Source organism: Motacilla alba, chromosome 5, assembly GCF_015832195.1.
Source record: "Motacilla alba alba isolate MOTALB_02 chromosome 5, Motacilla_alba_V1.0_pri, whole genome shotgun sequence".
Classification (NCBI taxonomy): domain Eukaryota; kingdom Metazoa; phylum Chordata; class Aves; order Passeriformes; family Motacillidae; genus Motacilla; species Motacilla alba.
In genome coordinates this window covers 57,598,398-57,617,927 of record NC_052020.1, presented here as the reverse complement: position 1 = coordinate 57,617,927, position 19,530 = coordinate 57,598,398, and the positions used below count along the sequence as shown (strand labels likewise).

At 41.8% G+C, this 19,530-nt stretch overlaps 1 protein-coding gene across 3 annotated transcripts in view; it reads left to right on the top strand.

Annotated features, from left to right (window-relative positions):
* The window catches only part of ARID4A (AT-rich interaction domain 4A), a 48,440-nt gene extending 35,040 nt beyond the window's left edge, over window positions 1-13,400 (top strand). For 2 of the 3 annotated variants that reach the window (XM_038136865.1, XM_038136866.1), the window contains 10 exons: window positions 1,336-1,586; window positions 2,924-3,121; window positions 4,204-4,288; window positions 4,438-4,570; window positions 4,739-4,801; window positions 5,788-6,918; window positions 7,515-7,619; window positions 9,132-9,347; window positions 9,856-10,002; window positions 10,453-13,400. In XM_038136865.1, coding sequence (XP_037992793.1) covers window positions 1,336-1,586; window positions 2,924-3,121; window positions 4,204-4,288; window positions 4,438-4,570; window positions 4,739-4,801; window positions 5,788-6,918; window positions 7,515-7,619; window positions 9,132-9,347; window positions 9,856-10,002; window positions 10,453-10,556 — 2,433 coding nt within the window. In that variant the 3' untranslated portion in view covers window positions 10,557-13,400. The remainder of the gene's footprint in view (window positions 1-1,335; window positions 1,587-2,923; window positions 3,122-4,203; window positions 4,289-4,437; window positions 4,571-4,738; window positions 4,802-5,787; window positions 6,919-7,514; window positions 7,620-9,131; window positions 9,348-9,855; window positions 10,003-10,452) is intronic. The other variant, XM_038136868.1, reaches the window with a different exon arrangement.
* The last annotated feature ends 6,130 nt before the right edge of the window (window positions 13,401-19,530 follow it).

Below are 19,530 nucleotides of genomic sequence, written 5' to 3'. Positions count from 1 at the left end.
GCTGTTCTCATCAGAGCACTGAAACACAGCAGGACAGTCTTGGTTGTGGGTGAGGAGTTCCACAGGCGCATGGAACCTGGAGCCTTCTGGCAAGAAACAGGAATATCAAAAACCTGCTGTGGACCTAAGAATCAAAGGAAGACTCATTTCTCTGAGCTGGTTTTTGCCACAGTTTCTCTTCTACAAGAAACGCTCAAATCTCAGAGTATATAGACAAAAATAGAGGGAGGAAAATTAAGTTTAGCCTTCATTTGTCTTTAAATGCTGTAGAGGTGAGGGTTTTATTAGTAGCTACATAGATCAGATCAGTGGCCCATCAGCTGGAGGATACTGAGCACCATGAGGAATACAGACAGTACTTTAAAGGTGCTGGAATATGACTGTAGCACTCATTTAATTATGTTAAAAGAACATTTTGTGTTCTTCAATGGAGTATGACTACTAAAGGACAAGAATTGCTGCTTTTGAATTGTTCAAGTTCTAAAGATTCTGTTTGACTCAAATGTCATTCTGTTGAAGTCCTTGCAAAGCAGCTTTTCAAGCAAATATATGGCTTTATACATTAATTGATTAAAGGACACGGTGTAAACACAGGTTTAGACTTCTATTATGTATTTTCTGTTTAAATGAAAGTGGTTTTTCCAAGCTGCATCAGCCTCAGTGAACTTCCTGACATGACATTAGCTTTGTTCTTGGTTTGTTCGTTTATTTTTGAGTTTGTTTTTCTTTCTGAGAATGCTCAAAAGAAAGATAAAGAAATGTAAGAACTTTTTGTCTTTTTAATAATTGGCTCTTTGTTCTGACTAAAAAGCAATGATCCTATCAAGAGGCTTCTAATAAATCAAATTATAATCCTGTGCTAGATCTCTAAGAATCAATTGCAGATAGTCCCAGGCAGCAACTGCCTTGAGTACTCAAGGTGCCTTTTAAAAATGGGATATTTAGAGTTTCTTGAAGGCTTGTGCCCTTGATGTCCACAGGGGACTGTCAGGATTGGAGATGCCTCCCCTCAATATTCCTATACAAGCACTGCACATAATGATATTGCTGTAGGTGAACAAGACATTTTGGCCCTTTCTGTCAGAGTAACACAGGTCCAAACAAATGTCCTGAAATCCTCCATCAGTTAATCAGAAACTCATCATTATTCCAAATGAAGCAGCTATAAAAACTTTAAGCTTTAATTTTACTATTTTAGAATATTTTGCACTTTTTGTCATCTGCAGTCTTTCTTCTCTACAGGAGTTGCATGTCTCACTTTTTTGCTGGGATTTGGAGAGGTTATGAAGAAAGCAGGGGACAGGAGTCCTTAAACTGATTTTATTTCTGTTCCAGGGACGAAGAAGACTTGCCCGTGATGCAGCCCCTGCTAAAAAAGATGGTGAAGAGGATAAAACCCAAGACAAATTAAAAGACAGCAACAAAGAAAACAAAGATGTAGAGGAAACACCTGAGAATGCAGAAAAGAAAGAAAATGAAACTCCACTAGGGAAGAAAAGCACACCAAAGCAAAAAGAGAAGAAAATTAAAAAACAGGAGGATTCTGATAAAGAGTCAGATGAAGAGGAAGAGAGGCAGAGGGAGAGGTGAGCACTAACTTGTATCACCTTCTTTGAGTTTCTCTGTGCTATGATTGAGCTGTTCTCCAGGCAGGAGGACACAGACTTGATCTTACTGGAGTGTGAAAATCAGAAGCCTTGTTCACTCAGACAGGCAGAGAAGGGAACATTTTATTTCAAGCTTGTAGAGCCTGCTGTACTTTCTGGAAGCATCTTTTTGTGCTCGATGCCAGGCTGTATTTTTCACTGTCACTTTCCTTGCCAAGGCTGTGTTGGTGTTTTATCACACCAATACCTGCAGACACCAAGCTGACCAGGCTGTGAGTCTGCCAGGTGCTGTGACAGGGTGGGAACAGTTTGGGGACACTTTCAGAAATGGCAAATCCCTCTTCTCCTGTGCTTTTAAGGGTTTGCTGATGGCTGGTGAAGCTGCAGCCTCCTTGTTTTAACTCTGTGTCAGATGATCAAGGCAGCAAAGTTTTCTTTAAGCTGTGTGAGTGTTACTTGTCCTCTGAGTTGCTTGCCACAAGATAATTGATCTTTCACTGAAGGCCAAAAAAATCTATTTCATTAAAAGCAAACCCATAGTCCTTTTTAGTATTTTATTTCTTGGTGACTTTTTTGTCACCAAGACAAAAAAGAGTAAGGAGTACCAAGAGTAACTTCTAAATTATGCTAAATTGTCCCTTAAGTAGGGAAGGAAATTATAGCTAAAAATAGCTTTGATTGTAGTTCTTCAAAATATGTTTGAGTATAATATTTAAACAGCAGCTAAAGGTGTAATGAGAGGTGGATGTATCTAATAAAGAGCTGTGCAGACACTTTTAAGCTTGGCTGAACACTTTTGTGATCAGGTTTTTTTCCAGTGGAATGGTGTTTGTGGCCATGAGAGGATCACTGTGGTGGCAATTCAAACCAAGGTGCAGTTAATAAACTATAGCATGTTAAGTCAATTGTAAAAATACCTTTTTTTTTATAAATAATGTGTCAAAATCAAATATTTCAGGAACTGAAGTTAGTTCTTCCTATGCTGTTTAGGAGACACACACTGAGTTAACTTTTATTCCTCTTTGTATTATCAAAATATCAATTTAAAAAATAATCTTTAAGCTTTGAGGTAGTTGTATGCTTTATAAATTGTATTTAAATTGTAATAAAACTTTCTGGATATTTTTGGCACTTAGCCCTATTCTCCCTAAGTTCTGTTCTTGATTTAAAAACCTGTTTCTGAGTAGGCTTCAGAGACAGAACAGGGTACAGAAAATTAATTTCTTTTTGCAGCCTTTTTCTACCTTGACTACTCTCTAAATTTTAAAATATGATTGTTACTAATTAATGGGCATTTTAAATATATTTTACTGCAGGGAAGAAATTGAGAACAAAGGAGAATCAGAAGGTGAAGAAGATGAGGAGGACACAGAACCCTGCCTGACTGGAACCAAAGTGAAAGTAAAATATGGGCGTGGAAAGACTCAGAAAATTTATGAAGCCAGTATTAAAAGCACAGAAATTGATGATGGAGAGGTTTTATATTTAGTTCATTACTACGGTTGGAATGTAAGGTGAGGATAACAAATTGCCTTTCATTTCCTTGTTCAAAGGCTTATTTGCAAAAGAAATTTTTGTTTTTAAGGAAATAAAGTGAGAGATGGTCAGTGCTGTGGCTCTATATTGAATTATCAACATAACAGGCTCTGACTTCTTCACTTTTCAGTGTTGGTGATTTTGTTCATGCTGTTGCATTGAAATGTCAGAACATACTTGTATTTTTCCAAGTGTCCATCCCTTAGTGATCCTCACCCCTTCCCTGATATTTATTGTGTCTATCAGTGTTAGCACTAGCAAACTTTCCTTTAAGGGAGCCATTGATAATGGTCAAGATATTTACAACTAAGTGTATTAAGCACTGGAATTTTGGCAATAAAATAGATTCTTGTATTCAATGTTAGCTTGGATTGTAAAAATGCTTCTCCTGGCAGCCAGTCTTTATAGTATTTTATATACTTCTGGTCTATAACATGTGGTATTCCAAATGCATAAGCAAATTTCTTTATGTGGCAACATGGTGTGGCAGTATTCCCCAAATATTTACAGGTTCCTTTTGCCTCATTAATACCTTTTAGGAGATTTTATGGGGCATCAGTGTGTTTGTGCTTTTCAGAATCTCATCCAGTTTGTTGCCATAATTTAAAAAAAAGGTAAATTTTCCTGCTGAGGTGTGGTGAAAACTGTGTTATGTGTATGATGTGGAATAACTGACACTTCAGAGCTGACTCAGACCCCTGAGTGTTCCAGTGAGAGACAGGGAAGTTTTTACCTTAATTCCCTCATCTCATAAGGTTTTTTTATGACCTGGAAATCTCATTCACCTTTCTAAGGCCAGAATACTGCATGAGTTGTAAATACAGGCTCTGCTATCATGGAATGGATTAGATTGGAAAGAAAATCCCATCTCATTCCACGCTCCTGCCCTAGGCAGGGACACCTTCCACTATCCCAGGGTGCTCTGAGCCCCATCCAACCTGGTGTTGGCCTTTTCCTACCTCGTTAATAAATATTTTGTGTTAATTCAAGTCTTTTACTCCTCATATTCATACAGCATTTTTATGTGCAGTGATAACAGCATGGTTTCATTCCCTTTCAGATATGATGAATGGGTGAAAGCTGATCGGATTATCTGGCCAGTAGAAAAAGGAGGACCAAAGAGAAAACAGAAGAAAAAAACAAAAGTAATGATTTCAATAAGTTTGTTGTAGTATTGTATTTAAAAAAAAAAAAAAGAAAAAAGTTATTCAGGCCACAGGCTAGTTTTTAATAGAGCAAAAGGTTTGCTAATCAGCAGTGAAACGTTAATAAAAATCCACTGTTTCCTCTACAGAATAAAGAAGATGGGGAAAAGGATGAGAAGAAGGACGAGGAGAAACAGAAATCCAAGCGTGGGCGGCCCCCTCTGAAATCCACTCTCCCATCGAACACATCCTGCAGCCTCCCCAAAACGCCCAGCAGCGAAGGTAAATGCGGCTGCGGAGGTGCAGGGAGCAGCCGAGCTCGCTGCGCTCCGCTGGAGCCCGGGCTGCTCTGCGAGCCCGGGGCTCCCGCTCCGCCCCTCGGGCCCGCACCGCCGGGGCTGGGCGCTCCTTCCGATCGATACAAATTAATTCTGTCGATTTTAATTTTAGCAACACCTCGCAGGCAGACCAGACGTAGCTCAGGAATGTTTGATTCTGATAGAGGATCAAACGGTGAGTGATCTCAGCCCTGTGTATGCTTTGGAGGCTTTTTCAGTACCTTTTTGAAAAGAAGTTTGGGGGTTTTTTTTTGGTTTTTTTTTAACCTTTTTTGGTTGGTTATTTTTTTTTCCTTTCTCCTTGTAAATTTTGTTGAGTAAGCAGTTGAGCTGACACTGCTGAGGAGCACAGCTTGCTCACAGAAGAGCAGTGACTGTACAAGTCATCCCATGTTCTTCAGCCAGAGCCTTTCAGTCCTGAACAGACCAAATCCAGTGCTATAATGATAGTCTTTATTGTGCTAATTAAGTCTTCAACCTCAATACTCCATCATCCAGCAGAGCTGTTAATTACACACAAATGGCAGCACATCTTTGGTGTTTCTAAGCCTCTCTGAACAAGAACTGAAGTGAAATCACTGTCTCCTTTTAGTACAGGTCCCTGAGTAATCTCCTGGTAATGTACTCATGCTTGCTCTCTGTGTGGTGCATCGTACAATAGTTCAGCAGTGAAATGTCCACACTGGGGTTTAGAAGGTTTTTATTTTTGGGTTTGGGTTGGTTTTTTTTCTCTGCATGGAGGGGAGAAGTGTTTTTTGGTTTTGTAGTGTCGCATGGGAGAGGCAATATCCATGGGATCAGGGGAATCTATAAAACTATTTTTGCTGCAACAAAATGTAATTCATTTGTATTGGCTTGTTTGGGAAATAGTAGGAGAATCAGACTTCAACTCAATCACCTGAGTTAAGAGCATCATCCAGATGCTTCCTGAGCCCTGACAGCACCCCCAGTACTGCAGTTTCATATAAATTTTAGGTAAAAATAAGAAGTATAGCAAGTGTGTTGAGTAATGCAGGATTTTTAAGGTATAAAATTATTACTGTAAGCTGATGGTGACCTCACAGATTACTGGCAACAGGGGTTTTTGTGAGGTTCAAATAAAAAGTCATGCTGCAATTAGTTATTTAGGGTGGTGTTTGCTTCTTTTTAAAATTTTTTTAGACTCTGGCACATCTGACAGTGAAGCAGATGAGTCATCTGAAAAGAATTTGAATGAAGAATTTTCTCCAGAAACTTCAGAACTGGAAAAAAGTGAAAAACTCCGTGATGAGAAGCCGGATGAGGAAAACCCAAAGATTTCTCATGTGCTGAAGGAAAACGACAGGACTCAAGTACAGCCACTAGAAACACTGAAACTGGAAGTTGAGGAAAGTGAACAAATTGTTCAAATTTTTGGAAATAAAACGGAGCAAATGGAAGAAATCAAAAGAGAGGTCGAAAAATCACCTAAGGGAAAAGGGAGAAGGAGCAAGACAAAAGATCCCTCACTGGAGAATGCAAAGGTTGCACCAGGAAGCCAGGAAGAGGTGACAAATGAATCTCTTACAGAACCTGAAAGGTTAGATGTGTCTTCCTTGGACTGTAAAGACGTTTCCAGCACTACTGAAAGTGAAACAGAGCCCTCCACAAAAGATAAGAAACTTTTGAAAAGGAAAACTTTGGAACAAGCATCACCTGAGAAGAGAAATCGGCGAGAGAGTGAGATGGAAGTGCCAAATATTGTATCTGAAGAGAGGACCAATGAATGTAGTGGAGCAGAGGAATGTAGAGGGCTGAATGCTGAGGAGTCCCTCAGAACTGAAAACGAGGAGATGCCGTCCCTGGTGGCGGAATCGGTTCCGCACGGTCCGGAGCTGAGGAATGACAACTTCCAACGCCCGGCCGAAGCCAACGAGAGCGTTCCCTTGAAAGACGAGGATGACACAATGCCTCAGATTGGTCCTGAAACTTTGTTGTGCCATGAAGTAGACCTGGATGACTTGGATGAGAAGGAGAAGAGCAGCACTGAAGACGCGACAGCAGAAAAGCCAGACGCCAATGCTTCCAACTCTGCCCCCTCTGCCTTAGCCCCCAGCGTCCCCTCGAGCTTCCCGGTGGCCTCTCCTCTGGCCCTCAGCCAGGACGAGTCACGCAGCATCAAGAGCGAGAGTGACATGACCATCGAGGTGGACAGCGTGGCAGAAGAGTCTCAGGAAGGGCTCTGTGAGAGCGAGTCTGCCAATGGATTCGAAGCCAGCACCACGTCGAGCAATTGCAGCATCGCGGGGCAGGAGAGGGAGACGGGAGAGAAAGGTGAGCGTGTCCTGGAGGAGTCACTGCAGCTCTGATCCTTGCTGAGGTGGCTGGTGTCACTTGGCTAAAAATTGCTGCTCTGTTTTGTCTGCTGGTTATAGATTCACAGAATGGTTTGGGTTAGAAGGGACCTCAAAGCCCATCTTGTTCCAACCACTTCCACGGGCAGGGACATCTTCCACTATCCCAGGTTGCTTCAAGCTCCGTCCAGCCTGTCCTGGAATACTTCCAAGGATGGGGCGGCCACAGCTTCTCTGGGCACCCTGTGCCAGGGCCTCAGCACCCTCACAGGGAAGAATTCCTTCTCAATATCCCACCTAACCCTGCCCTCTTACAGTGGGAAGCCATTCTCCCTTATCCTGTCATACTGGGCCCTGGTCTCCAGTCCCTCTCCAGCTCTCCTGGAACCCCTTTAGACCCTGGAAGGGGCTTTCAGTTCTCCCCAGAGCTTCCTCTTCTCCTGGCTGTGAACAGCCTCAGCTCTCTCAGGCTGTCTGGGTTTAGATTTCTTTGTTGCTTATAAAAAGAGCTTTTTAGTAGCAGAAGTATTTCAAGTGTCATGTATTTTATTTTTGATTTTTTCCCTCCTCTCATAGGTCAAAAAAGACCCAGTGACAGCAATAGTGGAACGCTGGCAAAAAAGCAAAAGCGAACTCCAAAGCGAACCAGTGCTGCAGCCAAAAATGAAAAGAATGGAACAGGTATATTCCTGCAGGGAGGGGAGGGGGAAGGTTATCCAGGCCTGTAAGTATGTGTAAAAACCTGCTGTTCTCACATTACAAACACTTTCCAGTGGATGGGGCTTCCCTCTCAAGGTTTTTCATTTTTATTCGTCATCATTATTGGTGATAAACTGGAGAGGAGTTCTGAGCTCTGTAGTGTAACTGGGAAATCTCTTGCCTGATTTGTATTACTTAGGAAGTAATGGTCTAAAAATGTCTGAATTATTATTTATGTTAGCAGGAAAAAAAGTCTAAATTATTATTAGCAGCTATAAGTAAGTATGTACTTACCATTATGCTGATTTTTAAATATTGGCTTGGTTATGAATTTGGCAGAGGGCACATTTTAAAGTCTTGAAACAGGTGTTTCTCCTGGGGAAAAACAAGCGTTTTTGAAATACAGAAAAATGTTGGATGCTAAGGAAAAGCTTTTCATCCAAAGGGCTCTTGTCTAGTTTTTCTCTCAAGCATCTATTTTATAACTTGCTGTGGAAATCTGAATTTTTGTGTTTCTGTAGCTCATTTTTCAGAGAATCATGGAGTGGTTTGGATTGGAAAGGACCTTAAAAATCATCTTATTCCAACCCCCTGCCAAGGGCAAGGACACCTTCCACTATCCCAGGTTGCTCCAAGCCCCATCCAAGCTGGCCTGGAACACTGCCAGGGATGGGGCAGCCACAGCTTCTCTGGGCACCCTGTGCCAGGCCCTCACCATCTTTATAATAAAGAATTTCTGTCTAATGTTCCATCTATCCCTGCCCTCCCTCAGCTTATTCCCTCTTGACCTGTCAGAAAATTTTTGACAATCATTGCATAACTGAATCAGTGGTCTTGGCTTTATGGCAACACTGTTGTATTTTTAAATATCAAACTAAAACACTAATTATCTGGCATACACTATTCGGATACATTTAACGTGCCTGTGGAAAACTTGGCAGTTATGGTGGGAATCTAAAATATTTGAATATATGAGCTAAAAATTTCCTGTTACATGTTGAACTTCTGTTGTTTTAGTCATGTTTCGGAATTGTTCCTTTAGATGTAAAGCAGTTTGATAACTAAATACAATCATCTGCTACCTACCCATAATAATACAGGGTTAATCTTTAAAAAAGGGGTTTTAGTGTCTGCTTTATATTAGAAAGCCAAAATAGGTGATGTAAGACAGTTTATCAGCACTCTAATATTCTGATTTTGGTATGTTTGTTTATTATTTCTGTACAGAAGTTTGGCTATTACTTTTTCACTAGGCTTAGTCAGCTCTTGAATTCTCCTGCATCAATTATGATTATTACACTTGAGAGTTCAGTGCATGTTGTGTCTGATCAGGTTATCCATGGAATCTGAGATCATTATTCCTTGGGTGTGTTATGTGATCTTCTAAGCAAAAAGCAGCAGGGTTCTTTAGTCATTGTTTTCTTTACTATAACCACAATTTTTAAAATGTCAATGTGGAGGTTTTAAGTCCAAATTAATTTCTTTTTCCTGCAGGACAAAGCAGTGACAGTGAAGATCTTCCTGTCCTGGACAGTTCCAGTAAATGTACTCCTGTCAAACACATCAATGCATCCAAACCCCAGAAGATTTCTCGCTCCCCTGCCAGGGTGGTTTCTCCTCACATCAAGGATGGAGAGAAGGACAAGCACAGGGACAAGCACCACCACCAGAATGCTTCACCCAGAGTGTACAAATGGAGCTTCCAGCTCAGTAAGGATTCTTGAAATGACTCGATTACAGGGAATTTGTGAGAAAATTTGTTCTGAAAGGAAAACATGGAAATTTTGGGATACTAAATTAGGTGTGGGCCTTTTTGGCATAGTTATGGAAATGTATTATCTTCCATGCTGTGTCTTACATCCTCTTAAGAACTGCATTCATTTGTTTAAAATCACCTTGACAAAGCTGTTTTTTCTTTTCTCTCTTTTTCTTTTCTCTCTTTTTCTTTTCTCTCTTTTTCTTTTCTCTCTTTTTCTTTTCTCTCTTTTTCTTTTCTCTCTTTTTCTTTTCTCTCTTTTTCTTTTCTCTCTTTTTCTTTTCTCTCTTTTTCTTTTCTCTCTTTTTCTTTTCTCTCTTTCTCTTTTCTCTCTTTCTCTTTTCTCTCTTTCTCTTTTCTCTCTTTCTCTTTTCTCTCTTTCTCTTTTCTCTCTTTTTCTTTTCTCTCTTTCTCTTTTCTCTCTTTCTCTTTTCTCTCTTTTCTCTCTTTCTTTCTTTGCAGATGAACTGGACAATATGAGCAGCACTGAAAGGATCTCCTTCCTACAAGAAAAGCTCCAGGAGATACGAAAATACTACATGTCCTTGAAGTCAGAAGTAGCAACCATAGACAGGAGAAGGAAACGATTAAAAAAGAAAGACAGAGAAGGTGAGGTTGAGATTTGTTTTATGATTCCCATGAGGAGGTAATTTGTTTGGAAATGCATAACTCACGGCAATTTGAGTTGAATTGATGAGATTTTAGAAGAAAGGAAAGTGTCACCATCTGTTTGTGTTTGGATTTTGAAAGAATGTTTGCGGCCTTTTGGAGCTTGAACCTGACAGAAACATTTGCTGACTCTTTTATAACTGTGTAGTCAACACTTGGACTTCCTAGTGCAAGTGTTTCCATTAGACTCATCTGAGTTACCTTTTCAATAACTGGATAAGGCTAATCCTGTGTGAATACAGCAGGGGAAGCAATTGGCAAAACCTCTCTATCAGTGTTTTGTGCCTGTGCTGCTGCTTTGTTGTCTTACACAACCTAAGAACCAAGGAAGCCTTCCTTGTGAGCTGTACTTTGATAACCTGATGCTGATCTGTTGTTCTGTCTGTTCAGTGTCCCATACAGGAGCATCCATGTCATCTGCTTCCTCAGACACTGGAATGAGCCCCTCATCATCCTCTCCTCCCCAGAACGTGCTGGCTGTGGAGTGCAGGTGATAAACATTTCTCTGCCTTGCCAGCAGCTCGCTGCCATGGACATAAACCCTGAAATTCAGCCACAGAAAGCACTCAACTGGTTGGACATTGCCAAGTATATCCTGTACACACTTCCACTGCTGGACTGTACCTGTTCCCCCCTCCCACCCTCTTCTTTTGTTTAATTACTGTTCAGAGAACTTAAGCTCATTGGTAACTGAAGGTTTGTAGGCACAACGTGACATCCTTGTCATTGTGTTTGTTTTTGTTTCTTGTTTGTTTCTTTTTGTTTTGTTCTGTTGTTTTGTTGTTTTTTTTTTCCTGACACAGAGGAAGGGCACTTATCAAATTTGCAAAGTTATGTCCAATGAAGCATTCAGGTGTTCTAGGGTGATCTTATTAAAAAAAAATAAAAACAGCAAGTGCACCAAGCAGACATCAGAGTATTCTCCAAAAGAACTGAGTAACTGCTGCACTTTCACCAAGCTGTAGGTAACTCTTGGTGAGTAGTTCCTCTTTGTGGAAGCACTTGCTATACAGAACTGCCAAAGTATGTGTTCAGCAATGTGCCCAGTTTTAAAGCTGTAAATGGGACAAAATAAATTGTGAAAGGAAGTGTAGTTGACTGAAAACTACAGTTGTAATAAGTCTTCCACTTTTTATAGGATTTTTGAGCACACAATTATGCAAATGTTTTAATGTTTATTAATGTTTACAGTGGAATTGTGAATAGGTTTTCAGTGGACTATCTTATCCCTTGACAAAAATATTTTGTCTTTTTTCTATGTAATTTCAGAGTTTTTATTTTGTTACAAAAAGACGAAAAATGAAATATATAACAACAATGAAGTTATTTAACAAGATTTCTAAAGCTGAAATTTTTGTGTAAAATAAGGTATCTTGCAACTTGTTAAATATATTTATTCAGACATTGGATGTTGTATTTTTATGTATTTTTTAAAATATTAATAAAATTGGAAAAAAAAAATTCTAGGTTAGTTCACTCTTTGGACAAAACATCCTTATCAGTTCTGGCTCTTCAGGAGGAGTTATCCAGTAGCCAAACCTGTACTTCCAATGGGTCTGTCTACATATCCTCCACCACACAGATCTGCCAGCAGGCATCTGGGTTAAAACAAATCTTGATTTGGAAACTTTGGCAGTCCTAGTACTTAACCTTGTTTGGAGGAACAAAATTTATTGGGTTGCCCTTAAGATGCTTTGTCACAAGTTCTTGTGTTTGCTGTACTGCCGAATAAATTTATATCTCCCAAAGTTGAGATGCACCAATAAAGTAAAAGCAACTGTGTGTGCTCTGCCTGTGGATTGTCCCACGGGCAGATGCAGCTTGTAAATAACTCTTCCAAACCCATGTATTTAAAGCAGTTTGCATATACATTATGTATAAAAAAATGATTTTTTAAACAATTTTTTTATTCATGTTTGTACATTGAGAGGGGGTCTGAGCCCCTTTTTCTGTGTTTAATATGCTGTAGAGTAATAACATAGATGCTCTAGACTGTATATCAGGATATTCTGGTTCCACACAGCAGAAGGTCAGGAGGAAACACTAGTGATGGTGTAGCATTACTAAAATCGATGTTTCTTGAAATTTCATTTTTACAGCATTTGTCAACTTGTGATTCCAATTCCTTCCATTTTCGCAGAAAATTAAAGAAAAAGTACTCTTGTAAATGCACTTTTTCTGTCTTTTCTTAAGCAAAGCAGAACTATTTCAATGTAAGATAAATATGGAGCTCACTAGACAGCGCTAATAAAGGCCATGTTTTAAACATAGGCTTTATATTCTATTTTTATTTAAGTGATTGTTCTTGTAAATGTCTGGACTTTACCCTAAATAGGAAAGTTAATCTCCATAAATTACTGTAAAGACCTTTTCCAGAGCTAACTTTTACTTGTTAATCTTCTAATAGCTACGAATAAAAAGCAATACTCATTGAAAAGGAAGTAACATGGGTCAAATGTTTAATATTTACAGAAGCAATCTAAAATCCAGGGAAGTAGCAGGATTAATGACATCTTGTGCAGATCTCTGCAATGTAACCTGTGTGCACACTGTGAGATCTTAAACAGGCACAGAGGATGGAGGAGCTGCTGCCCTGGCCTGGGTGTTCCCCACATGTGTTCTCAGCTGCCTGCTGCTCCTGTCTCTTAGGAATGTTTAAAACCCTGCTTGGAAGGCTCCAGGTATGCTCCCATGGATCATGGAAACCCATTCCAGCCCACTGACAGGGAGAACTTCCTCCTTGCTTCCTCTCCCACCTGCTTCCCTCGCTGTGCTCACCCCAAAAACAGCTGGTGTTGCTCTGGCAGAGCACTGAACCTGCAGGAAAAGATGCACTTTCTGCCAAGCCACTGGCAAAGCCTCCAGCATGGCACTGATTTCCTGCTTTTATCTTTCTGGGAAGGAGCATATCTGGTTATTCAGTAGAAGTTTGCAGTAGTTCCCTGTGTTGTTTAAAAATTTCACAGGGAAAAGAAAACTAGCAGGAATCATTGAGCTGTCCTGGGTTAAAGGTGAAATCAAGAAGAAACCCTAATAAAATCTATGGTTTCTAACTCTATAATAATCCCCTTATTATTGAAGCCTTGGTTATATAAATTCCAAAGTGTCTTTCACTGGCTGGAAGTTTGTCCTGTTGAAGACACAGTAATTATGATTATACAGAATTGGGATTTTTTTTAATAAGAGATTAGGTATTGTGTTTCTGAGACCAAGCAGAAATAAAGCACCTTCTTGGCAATCTTTGTGCTGTTCTCTTGCCTTCTGATCTCCTACAGGTTTTCCTCAAAATGATAACTTGCTATTTCAAGCTTCCTTAGGAGGTAAAAAAATAATAAAAAATGGGATCCAACACTGCTAAAAAGAACAAGGTTGTAAGAGAATCAGACTCTTCCTTCATTTTCTGCAATTGATACAAAGAACTGTCAGATTGCTGGGAGATAACTTAAAGCTTATTTTTGTATTAGCAAAAATCTGAAAGATGGAAAAACTCAGAATATTTCCATGCAAGGACATAAGGTAAGATTCATTTCCTTACTTGTTTTATACACTTTTCATCAAGTGCATCAGTGACATTTGCACTAGTGAGTTTTTGTTTTCTAATGTGAATGTTCAGAACACCCAGTTAAATCCCTGCTTGGTTTTGGCTCCTCCATCAGGTTGCTGGTGGCTGGGAAAGTTTCTCCTGTCTAATCAGCCTGAACAGATCAGGCAAGAGAAGCAGAGTTGTCAGAACAATAATAACAAGTCATTGTTTTGACAGAGGTTAAACAGATTTTCAGTAGTAATCATCAGTGAATGAAAAGCATAACAAGGGCAAAGAAGAGTGTGTCTTCATGAAGGATGATGTATCTGACAGGGAGCAGCAGAAAAGGTGATTAAATCACTGTTTGTGCTTTTGTGCATGCTTCAATCTAATCTTAGAAGGTGCAGTATTAGAACAGACAGAAATTTTTTAAATGCTTACATATTCTCATTTTTTTGTATGGAGAGCCATGCAGAAATGGCCACCGAAATCACTCAGGATGGCTTTGATGTGGAGCTGGGAAGAGAATCTGAATCTAAGGATTGTCAACTCCTGTGCCTCAGTCAGAAAACCCACTGCTGAGAGAGCCTTCTCTCTGCAGACAGGTTTGTCAACCAGATGGAATATTACATTAAAAATTAATACTTTTATAACATGTTCTTTTTTTTCCCCATTAAAAATACTCTTGGATAGCTGAGGCAGCCAAATGGATTTTCTGGGCAGCATTTGCTGGAATTCTTTAACAGCAGTAAGTCTAAGAAATGCTGTAGTCTTCTTTTGGAGAAAAGAGCTGGTTTGGTTTGATGGCTTGAAAGAAATGTGACGTGAGCCAGGAGCCAGATTTACCAGCTGAAATAAAAGATTAATGTGTTCACAGAAGTATGTTGAGCTGTTTACTTCACTGCAAAAAAACTTCACTGCCCTTTGCAAAAATTATGCACTGAAATCTTGGTTATTTTTCCTTCTCTGGTCTTGGGATTTTATTATTTGCTGTAGTGTGAGGCTCTGGAGATTGGGGGACATAATAAACCAGTGGGACCAAAGGGGATGCAGCCAGAGGCTGACTCACTGTAATTCCAGGGCTAAGGAAAATGACATTTTGTAATTAGCTCACACTATTAAGCTATTGCACTCAGGTTTTGAGAAAATCTGTCCTTCTCCCATATTGCCTCACACCAAACAGGATGGGATTTTAAGAGGGCTCAGTGTTTAGAATTACTCACTTTTATCAGTGCCCACAGAGGAGCTGGGATTTATTTGGGGTTTTTTGTTTGCTCTGGAGATGTGTGAGTTCCCCAAATTCCACAAGTATTTATTAGTCCCGCCCATTGCTTTGGATGGATACGTAAATTCAGTTTTTTGTGTTCTAGTTTTTTTGGTCTCATGGTGTGTTTGTTCCAGTGCCAGTGAGTGGTGGATTTTATGATTAGCCACGGCCCAGTGACAAATACTCACCGTGCTGACATTTAAAGAAAACTGGAAGGATCAAACTGTTGATTGCGAAGGCAGTTTTTCTAAGAATAGAACCTGTCTGGTGTCTTCTTTGTTTTGAATTATCTTTGCTATTCATGCTGTTATTCCTGCTCCTTCCCTTTGCAGAGGAACCCTAAACTCTGGCTCAGAGCAGGTTGGTTCTGCTTCAGCTCTGCAGCTGTTTAGATTGGTTACCACCCTTCTGCTGCTGCTTATCCCTCACCAAGAGTTTTCAGACATGAGAAGTGGCTTTGTTTGATGCCACTTGGCCTCAGTGCAGCAGCACAGCCCACTCACTGCACCAACCACAGAAGCTTTGCTTCACTTTCCCTCTGGCAGTGTTTGCCAGCAAAGAAAAGCTGCCCTGGAGCTGTGCTACAGCTGGAACAGCCTGCAGGGGCTTGTCACTCGTGTGTTTAACCCTGACCCTGAGCCTGCTGCTGGGGGACACACTGCCCTGGGTTGGTGCTGTGGGCTTGGTGATGTCTCTCACTTTTCCTGCTGTTCAGAGTAACCCAACATTTCCATTCCAGCACTGTTGGTGTCTTCAGCTGTTCCTAAACTCCTCCTCTAATCCCTCATCTGGGTACAGCTTGACCTAATTTACCGTGCTCCTGCCAGCTATGCCAGTTTCATAAGGAGGGGTAAGATGTGGAATCTCTGTTAAATACTTTGCTATATTGCACAAGAGTGTGTTTTCTTTCTGCTTTAACAAGGGACTTGTTTATGTGTATGTGTAACTTAAAACCATCTCTCTTGATGCTCCTTTATTTCCCTTATGAATAAATAAAGCTGTTTTAAAAGGAAAAATAAGGAAAGCCCCAACCCTCGATTCCTTCTGCACGTGCTCTGCTTCCCACCCTGCAGGTGACCCCTGTGTGCCATCCCAATGGCATGGATGGGGACAGGTGCTCAGGGGCAGTGGCTCCCTCAGGTGGGCAGGACAATCCCTCTCTGATGAGGAAATGTTTTCGCCGTGGAACCAGTGAGAGGTAAAATTTTATGGTCTGTGCAGCTATTTGAAAGTGATTAACTCAAAATGTGAGAGCAGCCCCACATAATCCTGTGGGAATAATTATGGAATCATGTTATCCACAGGCAGTGCAGGAGGGAGCTGATCTCTGTGGCTGTGGTTGCTGCTGTTCTTGTTTCCTGCTTTTCCTTTGGCCCTGAACAATTGATGAGAATGTGATTTCTCTTTGGCTCAGAGGCACTGGGCAGCATCCCATGCAGGGTAACACCTCTCAGTGCCTCTGAACGATCAGCTGATGTTACATTCAGCCCAGAGCTGGTTTTTATAAAACCTTCCCTGTTGGGCTGTCCCAGTGCCCAGGGGTGACACTGCTCACTGCATCCCCTGCAATGTCCTGCCTGCCCCAGAGCCTTGCTGGAGCTGGGGATGTGCAGGCAAGCAGTGAAATGTGTTGTCTCTTCTTCCAGATCTTCCACAAGACATTTCCTTATGTCTCTGGAGAATAAAAACCAGCTTGGATTGGAAGGGACTCTGACAGATCATCTACTTCCAACCCCCCCAGGAGTATCTGCTTGTGCCCCGGCAGTCTCTGTGGTCTCTGAGTGCTCCAAGGTGACCCTGTCCCTCTCCTGGTGCTTCAGGGTCCATCCTCCAGGTGCCTTCTGGTGTGACCCAGCCACCTCCCTGTGCCTTTCAGTGCAGTATGGCCAGTAATACAACAACAGTTTAATCTGCAGAAACAGTCACTAATGTACTGATCTAATTCCAGTTGTTGCTGTAAAGCTGTAACATGTGCATTTTACCTGAAATTTATTGTGAAGAACCTGCTGTTCCCTGACACCAAAACACAAAGGAGTGTGAAGTTAAGGTAAAACATAATTTTAAAAACCCTCCAATATGAGGCAGAATTGTAACTTTTTGAGTTCTTTAAATGCTGTCTTCTGGAAATTGAAGGTGCAGGCATGATGCAGGTTCAGGTGTCAGAGGCTTTAATTGCTTTTACAGCTTTTAGAGTTTGGGCCAGACTCATTCAAGGAATTTTGGAGCTGAGCTTAATGGACTTCCTAAGGTTTGAACTGCATTCCTCAAATGCCATGTGCTGACTTCTCAACTAGCTAAGAGAAGATGCTGAACCAAGAGCTGTTGCTAAGCTCCAATTCCCAGAGTGGGGAATGCCAGAGCACACAGGATTTGCCTCCTTGCTCTGAAGCCACAGGCACACTCAGTGTTTCACCCACACTCCCTGACAGCTCTGCAGTCACTCCTTTTCTTGCCTTCCAACAGAGCTCAGCAGCTGAAGCTCTCAGCAGGGGATTACATAAATTGGGGCTTTGCTTTTATCCTGGAGAGAATTCAAGGAGCCTCTATTATAATCTTCCAGCTGATTGATCTGATGGCTGTGCCAGCACTGTGCTGTCCAGGGCACTCTGGAGCAAGGCTCTCATTTGACCCTGGCTGCTGAAAAGGGTCTGGTGTCTGTGGGCTGAGCAGGAACTGTGTGTCTGCAGCAGGAAGGATCCGTGTTCCCTCGCTGCTGCTGCATTGAGCATCTCCCCCCAGTGAGTGTCTGTTTACCCGCTCACTTTCCTTGAGCTGGGTTTTGGCAGGCTGCCCTCCTGCTCCCTGCCCTCCCACCTCCAGTTTGGCTCACTTTTTCCGCAGCCTTCTCACTGCTCCTCCCTCAGCAGCTTCCCATTTTTCACCCTTTGCTCCTTCCATCAGAGTGGGATCCATTCCTGCACCCACTGTGCCTCAGCAAGGTGATTCACCTCCTTTTGCACCCCTTAATGGCATTTAAGAAAATGCTGTTGTTTTTCTGTTAGGATCCAGAGTAAAAGCATTTTATCCTATTTTATATTATTTATTTTTATCACCTGGATGCTTTAGTTAGATGGATGCATTTTATTTCCAAGCTCAAATATATTTGTATTGTCTGTATGCAGCCTGTCACCTGGATGTGAAAGACCACAAGATTTTTGTAGTGAAACAGAGCTTTGACAAAACCTGAAAGTGAGTAATTTATTAAGTCCCTCTAAAGCAACCTTTTTTAAAGGAAATCTGTCCTAATATTGAAATATTTTCCTGGCTCCAAATACTGAAATGAGTATTTTTTTAACCTCCCTCACTTCAGCCCCCAGGTGCTTTGTTCAGAAGATGTGAAAATCCTCCACTTCCCTGTTAAACTCTTCAGGCACTTTTCTGAGCACCTCTTTGCACATGAAGATCAGTGGAAAATCTCAGTCATGGATTACTTTCAAATGTTCAACAGAAGGAGAGCTGCTTCAAGGGAAGCCCTGAAAGCCTTTACTATGCATGTATTGATTCAATTTAGCTGCAGCATTTGTGGCCTGATTGTAGCAAACAATCTGGACAGTTTTAGCCTGGTATTCCTTTGAAAAAACAGGACATTGCAGACTTGCTGCCTTATTTGGGCTGGTTTTTAGCCTTCACTGTTTCAGAGCGAGCTCTCATCCATCTCCACGGTAACGAGGCACAGGAGAGGAGGAAGGGGCTGTGGTACAAACACAGGGATGAGAGGAGGCTCACGCTGGCTCCTTCCACCTTTGCAGGCACAGGAGCAGGGTTCCAGGGAGAGCTGCAGCACAGAGCAGAGGCTGGTGCAGGTGTCTGGAGCACTGTGCTGCCCTCGGGGGCCAGGAAGCCACAGCCTGCACAGCTGAGTGACTCGTTCAAGCTGCTGCTGGAGATAGAAAGGTAGAGAAGGTAACAACAACCTCCTCCTGCTCTTTCTGCTCCTTGCTGTTGCCTGTCAATAACAGAACCTGGCAGCTGACATGAAATAGCTTTGGTTCACTCCTCATCACCTCGAGCCTCAAAATTGGTGCTCCTGATGCTCAGTTCCTGTTGTCCCTGTATTTTATGAGTGAGATCTGAAGCACAGGGTGCCTGTTGACTGTCATTCCACTGCACTAACGCCCTGACTGCGGGATTTCAGCTGTCAGGATCCTTCCAAAGCACTGCTGTGTTTGCAGGACAGACCCCATATTCCACCTGCACCCTGTGCTGTGCAGAGCCTGTATTTCCTGCTGGCATTCACAAGAGAAAGGTGTTTAATAAAAGGCTGGGTGTGGCACTGGGTGCCAGGGTTTAGTTGAGGTGTTGGGGCATGGGTTGGACTTGATGATCTTTAAGGTCCCTTCCACCCCAGTGATTCTGTGAAAACTGCAGCAAGCTCAGTGCTTGGAGTGTGTCAGGCCAGGAAGCCAGGCTGGGAGGACCCTGTGGGGCTCCCTGAGGGAAACAAAGGGTGCACAGGAGCTGCCTCAGGCCCAAGTGCTGCTACTGCCCCCCTGTCTCCTGTCAATGACCCAAAGAGAACCTGGGGCACCCCTGCCTGAGCTGCCTCTGGCATCTGTCAGCTCCTAAAGCAGCAGTGAACGAGCAGAACTCTGGAGCAGCTGAGCAAAGAGCCCCCAGCAAACAAAATGCTGCTTTTCAAATGTCCCAAAAATGGCTCTTTGGAAAGAACACACAGGTG